The sequence below is a fragment of the Balaenoptera musculus genome, chromosome 8 (assembly GCF_009873245.2).
Source record: "Balaenoptera musculus isolate JJ_BM4_2016_0621 chromosome 8, mBalMus1.pri.v3, whole genome shotgun sequence".
In the NCBI taxonomy this organism is placed as follows: Eukaryota; Metazoa; Chordata; class Mammalia; order Artiodactyla; family Balaenopteridae; genus Balaenoptera; species Balaenoptera musculus.
In genome coordinates this window covers 53,276,042-53,288,538 of record NC_045792.1, presented here as the reverse complement: position 1 = coordinate 53,288,538, position 12,497 = coordinate 53,276,042, and the positions used below count along the sequence as shown (strand labels likewise).

General features: G+C 38.2%; 1 protein-coding gene across 1 annotated transcript in view; it reads right to left on the bottom strand.

Moving 5' to 3' along the window:
- The window catches only part of INTS4 (integrator complex subunit 4), a 137,730-nt gene that overhangs the window by 73,032 nt on the left and 52,201 nt on the right, over positions 1–12,497 (bottom strand). The window contains exon 6 of the mRNA XM_036859703.1: positions 6,840–6,946. Within this exon, the coding sequence (XP_036715598.1) occupies positions 6,840–6,946 (107 nt within the window). The remainder of the gene's footprint in view (positions 1–6,839; positions 6,947–12,497) is intronic.

Sequence of the window (12,497 nt, the reverse complement as noted above, 5' to 3'; positions counted from 1 at the left end):
AGCCCCTTTTTAGAAATCCTTACTTTGTAATAATAGGAGTAATATCCCCTACCATGAAGTTTTATGGTGAGTGGATTAAAATGAATTCATTTAGTAATTATTGTATGTAAAATCAGCTAATACTGTCCCAGATATAATAGACATTCAGTAAGTACAAATGCCTAGCATAGTGCCTGGCACTTGGCATGTACTTTTAAGAAAACAACCTGCTTAAGAAGAGAAGGGAAACAGGTGGGGAAAAGAAGGACAGGTGGTGGCAAAAAATAGAAAACAGAGAAGGGTCAGAGGTAAAAGTGGGCCAGCTGGATGAAACAGCCCTGCTGATCTGGAACACACAAGCATAAACTTTCTAGTGATAGCTGTCTAATAAGAGGGCAGTCTGTCAGGAAAGGTACTGAGCACCTGTTAATGGTTCACATCAGAATGTTCCAAGGGGAAATTCCTGAACTAAATGGACCTGAACTTTCTGTGTGAAGCTATGTTCTATGTGAAGTTAGACTAGGCAGGTAGGCTTACTTAGAGGAGGGAACAAAGGAAACCTGGAGAGAAAGCTCAGGTGTGGAGGGTGGGGCTCTCAGAGAGGGACTGTCTCCTTATAAAAATGTCTCAATCAAGCATTTTAGATCAGAGTTAGTTCATGCCTCCAAGTTATTTAAGCTACAGAAATGTGAAACACATACTTTTTTTTTTCCCTAAGTATTTGTTTATTTATTTATTTATGGCTGTGCTGGGTCTTCGTTTCTGTGCGAGGGCTTTCTCTAGTTGCGGCAAGCGGGGGCCACTCTTCATCGCGGTGCGTGGGCCTCTCACTATCGCGGCCTCTCTTGTTGCGAAGCACAGGCTCCAGAGGCGCAGGCTCAGTAATTGTGGCTCACAGGCCCAGCTGCTCCGCGGCACGTGGGATCTTCCTAGACCAGGGCTCGAACCCGTGTCCCCTGCATTGGCAGGCAGATTCTCAACCACTGCGCCACCAGGGAAGCCCTGAAACATATACTTTTTTTTTTTTAATTTATTTATTTATTTATTTATGGCTGTGTTGGGTCTTCGTTTCTGTGCGAGGGCTTTCTCCAGTTGCGGCAAGCGGGGACCTCTCTTCATCGCAGTGCGCGGGCCTCTCACTCTCGTGCGTGGCCTCTCTTGTTGCGGAGCACAGGCTTCAGACACGCAGGCTCAGTAATTGTGGCTCACGGGCCTAGTTGCTCCGCGGCATGTGGGATCTTCCCAGACCAGGACTCGAACCCGTGTCCCCTGCATTGGCAGGCAGATTCTCAACCACTGCGCCACCAGGGAAGCCCCCTGAAACATATACTTTTAAGTGATCACAATGTCATGTAGAGTAAGGGCTCAAAATTATCCAACAAAATAACACTAAAACTGAGAAGTTAAGAGAAATTTCCAGATACGAAGCTGACAATGACTCTGTCACAGTTAATACAGCAAAGTTGTTCTTTTTTTTTAAACTATTTTTATTTAGTATGGAAGCATCATTTGTCATAACTAAACTGGTAACTGAACCACCAGCCCCTGGAAGATTGCTGCAATTGTTACAAATACTTCATTTGATTTTCAAACAAACTAAAACATTCTAGTTCCTATTAAGGTAACCAAGGCAACACTGACGCATAACCAGCCTATTACTGCACACTGAATGTTAGCCCAAAAGAGATCATAAGTCTAAATCACACCCTCAGGGCAGCAATTACAGTTTTATGATGTCCTTCCCCCACAGGTCACTACTTACATCACGGCTATCATCACTAATAGCTGCCTAGTCTCTGCTCTGCAGATGATGCTATTTTGGTGTTATACCCAGGCCATTAAAGTGCCATCATTTCTCTATTAATGGAGTGAGTAAGCAAACCACATCCCTGATAATAAGAGCAATCCACGTCAAAAATAAAATAAGCTAAACCAATCGGTTTAAAACTATTGCTACAGGAAAAAAAATCAATGATTAAGTATATCAAGAAAATCTGAGACTGAGGTTAAATAAGACAAAAATACCTTACTGACTCATTCAGTTTCAATATGGATATTTTTTTCTTTTTTGGGAGGGGGAGGGAGGCAGCACACTGCACGGCTTGTGGGATCTTAGGGCCCCGACCAGGGATTGAACCCCGGCCATGGCACTGACAGCGCTGAGTCCTAACCACTGGACCGCTGAAGAATTTCCATCAATATGGATTGTTTTTAAGCACAGATAAAAATTCAGTGTACTTAGCAATGGAAATGATTCTAACAGACAACCTCTCCTAACAAACAACACATAATATCTGTTTGGGTAGCATTTAATAAATCTTAAAATGCTGTCTGTTTCTATCTTTTGCCTTAAGAGCTTAATGTTTTGATACTTTTGCCACAGAATTAAAGGAACAGAAAAGAAACAGAGAGAATGGAAGAGAAGGTGAGATGGAAACAGAAAAACAAAGAATTAAACTAGGCTCTAAGGAAGCCATATAAGCAAAAATGACAAGATATTTATTCTTCTAGAAAAATCTTCACAGATAGGAAGGAAAGCAGAAGACCTCTAATTTCAGTTGTGCGAATCCTACACAAGAAAAGACTTAGTAATTTCCTGGCCAAATCTAAATCTCTTCATCTCTCAAATGAGAACTAGCTGTACAATGTACCTCAAAGGATTACTAACAGGATAAAATGAGATGAATTTTGAAACGTTAAGAGTACCCAAAAGCATGACTTTCTTCCTACTGTGAAACAAAAAATATGGCAGATTCACATCTTACATTTTAAAAATATATAAAGGAGCAACATGAACTTCAAAAAAATAATAAGGATAAGGGACTGCCCTGCTGGTCCAGTGGTTAAGAATCTGCCTTCCAATGCCAGGGGACATGGTTCAATCCCTGGTTGGGGAACTAAGATCCCACATGCTGTTGGGCAACTAAGCCCATGTGCCACAACTACTGAGCCCCCATGCTCCTTTTCTTTTCTGTCAGGTCAGCAGAAATAGCCTCTTTTCACTTCTGATTCTAGTAATTTGAGCCTTCTTTTCTTCCTTTCCAGAACTAAAGGTTTATCAATTTTGTTGTCAAATAACAAGCTTTTGGTTTTCTCTAATGTTCTTCTACTCTTGATTTCATTAATTTCTCCTCTAGTTTTTCGTATTTCCCTCTTTCTGCATGCTTTATATTTAGTGTGCTCTTCTTTATACAGCATCTTAAGGTGGAAGGTTAGGGTACTGGTATGAGATCTTTCTTCTTTTTTACTATAGACACTAATTGCTATAAATTTCCCTCTCAGCATGCATTAGATGCAGCCCAGTTTTGGTATGTTGTGTCTTCATTTTCACTCATCTCAAAGTATTTTCTAATTTCCCTACTGATTTCTTCTTTGACCCTTGGTTAAATAGGAGTATGTTGTTTAATTTCCACATATTTGTGCTTTTCCTAATTTTTTTCTGTTACTCATCTAATTTCATTCCATTGTAGTTGAAAAACATACTTTGCATTATTTCTATCAAAAGAGTGAATGTTATTGTATGTGAATCATATCTCAAGGCACACTGTAGGGCAAAAATCACAGACAAAATAGCATTAGGCAATAGAAACAGTAACTGTAGCTATGAATCATAGTCTTTATTTATGTGAATTTGCAAAACCTTGTGACAGATCTGCCATTTCCAGGTAGTTCAAATTTTCATCCTATTACAAATGGTGAAGAAATGCACAAAAACTCCATATGAGAAACTGGAAAAGAACATGAAAAGCTCATTCTTAAGAGAGGACATATAAATGAAGAACAAATATGAGGTCTCACTAGTAATCTTTTAAAAATGAAATTTTAAAAAAATGAAATGCCATTTTCCTCCCACCAAATTAACAGGTTTATCTCTTGTTTAATATCCAATGCTAGAAAAACAGGTGAAATTAGGCACTCTCATATACTGTTGATGGGCATATAAACTGGAATACTTTGGAAAACAATTTGGCAAAAGTATCAAAAGCCTTACAAAAAACTCTAAATGCTTTCATCTAGTAATTCTACTGTGACAATCTATGTTTAGGAAATAACCCTAAATACAGAAAATACTTTAGACTAATCACATTCACTGTATTATTATTATTTTTTTTTTTTTAATTTAATTTTATTTATTTATTTTCTATGGCTGTGTTGGGTCTTCGTTTCTGTGCGAGGGCTTTCTCTAGTTGCGGCAAGCAGGGGCCACTCTTCATCGCGGTGCGCGGGCCTCTCACTATCGCGGCCTCTCTTGTTGCGGAGCACAGGCTCCAGACGCGCAGGCTCAGTAGTTGTGGCACACGGGCTTAGTTGCTCCACGGCATGTGGGATCTTCCCAGACCAGGGCTCGAACCCGTGTCCCCTGCATCGGCAGGCAGATTCTCAACCACTGCGCCACCAGGGAAGCCCACTGTATTATTATTTACAATTTAAAAAAATGGCTACAATATAAATGTCCAATAATAGGAGAACAGTTAGGACAAACTATGGTTTAATTACTGGACAAAATATCATGCAACCATTAAAAATATTTCTAAAACATTTACAATATAAGGAAAATACTTTTGTTACGTTAGTGAAAAAGCAAGATTGAACATAGAATATGCTTACAGCTACGTGTGTAAAAAGAAAAGCAATCGGGCTTCCCTGGTGGTGCAGTGGTTGAGAATCCGCCTGCCAATGCAGGGGACACGGGTTCGAGCCCTGGTCTGGGAAGATCCCACATGCCGCGGAGCAACTGGGCCCGTGAGCCACAACTACTGAGCCTGCGCGCCTGGAGCCTATGCTCCACAACAAGAGAGGCCGCGATAGTGAGAGGCCCGCGTACCGCGATGAAGAGTGGCCCCCGCTTGCCGCAACTAGAGAAAGCCCTCGCACAGAAACGAAGACCCAACACACCCAAAAATAAATAAATTAATTAATTAATTTAAAAAAAAAAAGAAAAGCAATCAATCTGTACACAGAAAAAAAATCAGAAAGCATACATCAAAAGACCAATAATAATGGTTGCCTTTATAATGGTTGAGTGTAGTTCTTTCTTTATACTTTTTAGTATCTTTCCAAAGTTCCATGAGTATAAATTTTTATAATAAAAGGTTTATTTAAAACAAATTTAAGAAACTGTTACTTCAAGCAGAACAATCCACTGAGTACGACGCCTCTCTCACAAGCACAACCTCCCAGGTATATACTCTCACATGGGGGATACACTTACTTTCTCAAACACATAATCCCTAGTTTTTTCCACTTAAGCTTTTAATACTGTACTTCTCAAAGTGTTCTGGGTTTGTTTATTGTTGTCATTGTTTATTAAGATAAATGAAATACTCTTTCCTGGGGTTCAGAAATGGCTTTCTAATTCCATGAATATAACCCTTCCACAATTCAAACATATGTCTCCTTATATTCTCAAAATAAATTTATCAAAAAGATTAAAACTAAAGCCAATTGTCAGAACACTCTTTGACATAAATCACAGCAAGATCCTTTCTGACCCACCTCCTAGAGAAATGGAAATAAAAACAAAAATAAACAAATGGGACCTAATGAAACTTAAAAGCTTTTGGACAGCATAGGAAACCATAAACAAGACAAAAAGACAACCCTCAGAATGGGAGAAAATATTTGCAAACAAAGCAACTGACAAAGGATTACTCTCCAAAATATACAAGCAGCTCATGCAGCTCAATATCAAAAAAACAAACAACACAATCCAAAAATGGGCAGAAGATCTAAACAGACATTTCTCCAAAGAAGATATACAGATTGCCAACAAACACATGAAAGGATGCTCAACATCACTAATCATTAGAGAAGTGCAAATCAAAACTACAATGAGGTATCACCTCACACCAGTCAGAATGGCCATCATCAAAAAATCTACAAACAAGAATGGACTTGAGGACACGGGAAGGGGGAAGGGTAAGCTGGGATGAAGTGAGAGAGTGGCATGGACATATACACACTACCAAATGTAAAACAGATAGCTAGTGGGAAGCAGCCACACAGCACAAGGAGAGCAGTTCGGTGCTCTGTGACCACCTAGAGGGGTGGGATAGGGAGGGTGGGAGGGAGACGCAAGAGGGAGGGGATATGGGGATATATGTATGCGTATAGCTGATTCACTTTGTTATACAGCAGAAACTAACACAACAATGTAAAGCAATTATACTCCAATAAAGATGTTAAAAAAGTAAAGTCAATTCTACAAAGTTTAGGAACTGGTGTTATGCACAAAAGACAGCTAATAAAAAGCTCCAAATTAAGTCAAAAGGCACAACTAATGTACATACAATTTTTTATAATCAGATCAACAAAAAAAATTTCCGAAACACTTGTTTGTGTCTAGTTGGTCTGTTTATTGAGGCAACAAAGTATCATAAAAAGAATATGGGCTTTGGAATCAGAAAAAGGAGTTTATGCCCTGGTTCTGCAACTTCCTAACTGTGAAAACTTGGGGAAACTAAACGTCTCCAACCTCAATTCCCACCTTAGTAAAAGAGGTATAATAGCACTTCCCTAAAGGACTATGAGGAACAAATGAAAAACTGGGTACAAAGTACCATAATAAGCAGAGTGCATATATTAGGTGCAGGATACATGGTAGTTCCTATGATTATTTTCATTTCTTTTGGGAGGATGAGGAAGTTCATTTTATAACAAGTTACTCAACTTTATTCCTAATCCAACATCAAGAAACAAAAAAAATGAGGCAGCTCTTAAAACCATTAAGAGTCCTTGGCAATTCTCAGTTATAGATTTAGGATGGAGGTAAGCAGATCTTACAGCTCATATCACCTCTCCAGATAATGCAAAACTGTTCAAAAAAGATGCAACCCTGTGTCTAACGATTATATTCTTACCTTGCAGGCTACATCCACTAATCGCATCTGGATAGCTTGATTGTCTGGGAGTTTAGTGCCAATTGCAAGCAAAGTGTCCAACAGCTGAGCTAGGACTTGATGAGACTCTAGAAAGGAAGATGGAAAGTTGGGTTTTAGAATTTCAAAAGGAGATCACTATAGAAACTAAATTTACTTGGGTAAAGAATGTAGATTTTTGTCCGCTGGGTTCTACTATTTGATCCCTGATTCCCTTCAACTAAGTTCCTAAAGGGATCATGTCTAAAAAATTTGAGTCCTCCACAGCATGGTGCATAGTGCTCCAAAAATGTTTAGTGCTTGACTAATTCAAGGGCTTTTCATTGCCTTCAAGATAAAGTCTAAATTCCTTAGCAGGGCATGGATACATACATACATACATATATACATACATACATACATACCAGTCCCGCCATGATGTCTAGCCCTCCCTACTTTTCTAGCCTCATCTCTTTCAGGTCTCCTCTAGCACCCTTTTCCCCAATGACTTATAATTTCATGTCCCCCTACCTTTGCTCAGGCTAACTTCCCTACCTAGAATGCCTTCATCTACATCCAACTCCATTTTCAACCTTACTCCCCAGGGAGCACCTACTAATCCTGAAGTGTCACCTCCTGTATAGTGCTTTTCCTTCTTCCCCTAAAAAAATTGACCATTTCTTCCTCATGCTTCCACTGAATCAGCTCTAACACTTAACGATACTTATTTATTTGCATATCAGACAAAACCAGGAGACTGAAAGATCCTTAAGGGCAAGGACTGTGTTTTATTCACCTTTGTATTATCAGAATCTAGCACGACTCATTATATGCCCAACAGATGCTTAATAAATGGACAAACAGCCAATTCTAAGTGAATCACTATCAATCACCTTAGCCAGATTCTCTTCTTTGTCTAAATTCTCTTCTTTGTTCCAAAATACGGCTCTTATAATGCTAGTTGTATACAAGAGGATTTAGGTGGCATTAGGAAAATCATTTTTATATTAATAACCTTGTACAGGCATACCTTGTTTCACTGTGCTTCACTTTATTGCACTTTGCAGATACTGTACTACATTTTTTACAAATTGAAGGTCTGCCTCAACCCTGCATCAAGCAAGTCTATCAGTGCCATTTTCAACAGCATTGCTCACTTCATGTCTCTGTCACCTTTTGGTAGTTCTTGAAATATTTTAAACTTTCATTATTATATTTGTTATGGTGATTTGTGATCAATGATCTTTGATATTACTATTGCAAAAAGATAATGACTCACTAAAGGCTCAGATTATGGTTAACATTTTTTACCAATACAGTACTAAGGTAGTACATTCTTTTTAGACATAATGCTATTGCACACTTAATAGACTACAGTATAGTGGAGACATTACTTTTATCTGCACTGGGAAATCAAAACACTTGTGTGACTTGCTTTATTGTGATATTCACTTTACTGTGGTGGTCTGGAACAGAACCTGCAATATCTCAGAGGTATGCTTGTACATATTTTAATGAACAAAATAAAAATTGCAGTTATTATGTTGATGACATTAATTTCCTCTTACCTTTACTAATATAGTCTCTTTAATTTTATTTAACTAAAAAATAATTGTCCACTTAAGAAAAACATTAAGTAAACCATAATATAGATGTGAAACAAATATGTCAAAAATGGTATGATATATAAATGACTAAAGCTCAGAAAACACTGGTTAAATCACCTCTTACTAAGACTTCCAGTAAAACACAATAGATTGAACACATCTGTTTATCACTAATTCTTTCCTAAAACCTCATTAACATATAAGCGTAAAGAAATTTAAAAGGTATAAACTTACAAGGACAAAGAAAACAGGAGAAGAAAGGTAAGCAGATGAGAAAAGTCAACAAATTTTTCAGAGATGGAAAGCAGTTAAAAAGTCTATGGTAGCTCGGTGCTTTGTGACCATCTAGAGGGGTGGGATACGGAGGGTGGGAGGGAGGCACAAGAGGGAGGAGATATGGGGATATATATATATATGTGTGTAGCTGATTCACTTTGTTATAAAGCAGAGACTAACACACCATTGTAAAGCAATTATATTCCAATAAAGATGTTAAAAAAAATACTTAGTATGTCAAAAAATAAATAAATAAAATCAAAAAAAAAGTCTATGGCAGAACTGAGAAATCTAATACTAAATGCCTACTGAGGAGGGTGTCGTGACAGAGCAAATAAATTCTAGCCATACGCCCAGAAAGATTCAGGAATGGTAGATTTAAAAAAAACAACCAAAAAACACCCCAAAACAGGGATGAGGCAGGGATTTGTTTGAAAGGTCTATAAGAAGTAGTTGGACCCCTGCTTCCTTCCCTATCCTATATAACCAAGTGACCACTGAAATAGGAGGTTTGTTCTCTATGAAAATTAGAACAGAAAGGATCTAATTTGGGGAATACCAGGTGAGGACAGGGAGGAAATATAATGAAGAAGAGAAGATTAAGAGATAATCAACATATTGAAAATGAGACTCCCTCCCTCTCCCTAGCTCCCTTCAGTTGCTTTGGCTAAAAAAAAAACATGGCAGCCAGGCATTTCTGTCTTCCTAGCAGGAGAGTCAAAAGCTGATGGATCCCACAGAAAAACAGCAAAAGACACCAATATTTAACAGTCTTCCAAAGACATAAAGGATCATCTTAGAGTGAAGCCTACCAGCTGACAAGCCCCATCCATTCACACAGAACTACCAATCAGCTTTTTATTGCCTCATCTTAAATTTAAATGCAATGCCAAGGATCATCAAGAAAAGTCTCCATTAATACAATACTGTAAATCAACTATACTTCAATAAGAATTTTTTTAAGTTGAATCGATTAAAAAAGGAAAGAAAAGTCTCCAATATGAAAGAGGCCGCAAAGAGATAAGAAGGTGCTAAGAGAAAACGGAAGAGAGGTGAAGAAATCTCTAACACCACTACACTGCCCTGTAATTTATTTCTTCAAAAAGATGATTCTGCATGACAACCATGAAAAGCTAGTCAAACATTTTTGAACTTAACTCTTGCCTCCGATAAATCACAAATCTAATCTAAATCTTAAATCCTGGTCTCTCTCCCAAGTTCCAGACCTACATTGTAACTCCAGGTTAGATGAACATCACCACATGAATAACTGAATCCTCAACATCTCTTCTCTAAACTACCCAGTTCATCAAAGCAAATTCCACACAACCACCAAAATATCTTTCCAAGACTAGACTTGATCATTTCATGCCTTGTTCAAAAAGAACAAGGTTCCCACTGCCTGCAAAATAACATTTAAAATCCTCAGCACTCAACACTACCTACCCTTTGGCTTCAAAACATTTTACCAGTGTTTTTCTTCCAAAAGTCCCTTACTTCTTGCTGATCTCTCAAGAAACAATTCAGTTCTTCAAACATCTCTTATACTTTCCCAGTTCTCTACCATCTATCATATTGTTCCTTCTCCTTGGCACCACTTTTAACCAAATTTGAGGGATTTGGACTTTCCAAATCTACCTCTTCACTAAGCCTTTCTAGATCCCACCAGTCAGCACTGATCCCATTCTCTCCTCTGCTGCTACAGTATTTTAATTATACCTTCTCTAAAATGAGCTTTGTGTTATCATTAGTGGTATAATATGTACTGATACTAGAGAAGCAGTGCTTGCCAAGGAGTTACAAAACTCATACATCTGATGAACTGAAATGAAAGACATCTGGTCCAAAGTGTGGACCAGTCTTGGATTTGAAAGTGCATAGTAGACTGATAACTGGGAAACTCTTAATTTTAAGCTGCAAATACAGAGTGACTTTAGCAGTCACTTTACTTCCCTGGAATTCATGAGCTCTGAAATAAAGGGTTTGAACTAGATGATACTTATGGTCCCTTCCAGTTCTATCTTGTATGAATCTAGGTAGGCCAGGAACAGGAAAATAGGAAGAGTCCTAGATCAGCTCTCTTAGAGACAAGTAACAAACATTAGAATACTTAACAAAAAGTTAAAACAGCTATTTCCATGAATACTGCATAATTTGGCTAGGATGAGGTTTGAATCAAAATTAACTCTCTCTTGTAATGTTTCTATTTTAGAGGTAAGTGTTTTTGGTTAAACCATGGTCCATAAGAAAGAGCACTACACTAAGTTCTCAGTCCTGCTACTTCTTTTAGCTAGATCAACTCACTTCAACTCATTTCATCTCTCTGGGACCTAGAGTCTGTCATCTGCAAAATGAAGGAATTACACAAGATGGTCCCTATAAGGCCATTTATAGCTCAAAAAGTCTATGGCTTTATGAAATCCCCAATCATAAAGTATGAAATTCTTCCAAGTATAGCTTCTATAAGAATTTTGCACAGAAAAAAAGGATACTTCTATACTGACACAATGTAATTGTTTTGGTGCTTTTAAGACTTTTTTTAAAAAATAAATTTATTTATTTATTTATTTATTTTTTTTTTTTTGGCTGTGTTGGGTCTTAGTTTCTGTGTGAGGGCTTTCTTCTAGTTGCAGCGAGCGGGGGCCACTCTTCATCGCGGTGCACGGGCCTCTCACTACAGTGGCCTCTGTTGTTGCGGAGCACAGGCTCCAGACGCGCAGGCTCAGTAGTTGTGGCTCACAGGCCCAGCTGCTCCGCGGCATGTGGCATCTTCCCAGACCAGGGCTCGAACCCGTGTCCCCTGCATTGGCAGGCAGATTCTCAACCACTGCGCCACCAGGGAAGCCCAAGACTTCTGTTTTTTGATATGGACCATTTGTAAAGCCTTTGTTGAATTTTGTTACAATATTGCTTCTGTTTTATGTTTTGGTTTTTTGGCCCTGAGGAATGTGAGATCTTAGTTCCCCAACCAGGGATCCAACCCACACACCCTGCACTGGAAGAAGAAGTCTTAACCACTGGACCACCAGGGAAGTCCCTGTTTTGGTGCTTTTAAAAGAAATATTTTTTTTGCCATTTTGCCACTCTCTACAACAGCAAAAACATACCTGTTAGTATTTAATATATTATCAACAACCTAATTTTTATGAAGGTAATGTATAAAAATGGGAAAATTACATGTAATATTAAGTAAATATACTAAAACACAAAATAATACATTCCCTATAAGTACAACCATATAAAACTTATATAAGTAAAAGGTAATATGTAAAACAAATTATTTTTGATTGTCTTTGTTTATTGGAGTATAATTGCTTTACAATGTTGTGTTAGTTTCTGCTGTACAGGGAAGTGAATCAGCTGTATGTATACATATATTCCCTCCCTCTTGGACCTCCTTCAACCCCCCATCCCACCCATCTAGGTCATCACAGAGCACCAAGCTGAGCTCCCTGTGCTATACAGCAGGTTCCCACTAGCTATATATTTTACACATGGTAGTGTATTTATGTCAAACCTAATCTTCATCCCACCCTCCCCTTCCCCCTCTGTGTCCACCCGTCTGTTCCCTACATCTGCATTTCTATTCCTGCCCTGCAAATAGGTACATCTGTACCATTTTTCCAGATTCCACATATATGCGTTAATATACAATATTTGTTTTTCTCTTTCTGACCTACTTAACTCTGTAGGACAAACTCTAGGTCCATCCACAACTCTACAAATAACCCAATTTCATTTCTTTTTATGGCAGAGTAATATTCCATTAAATATACGT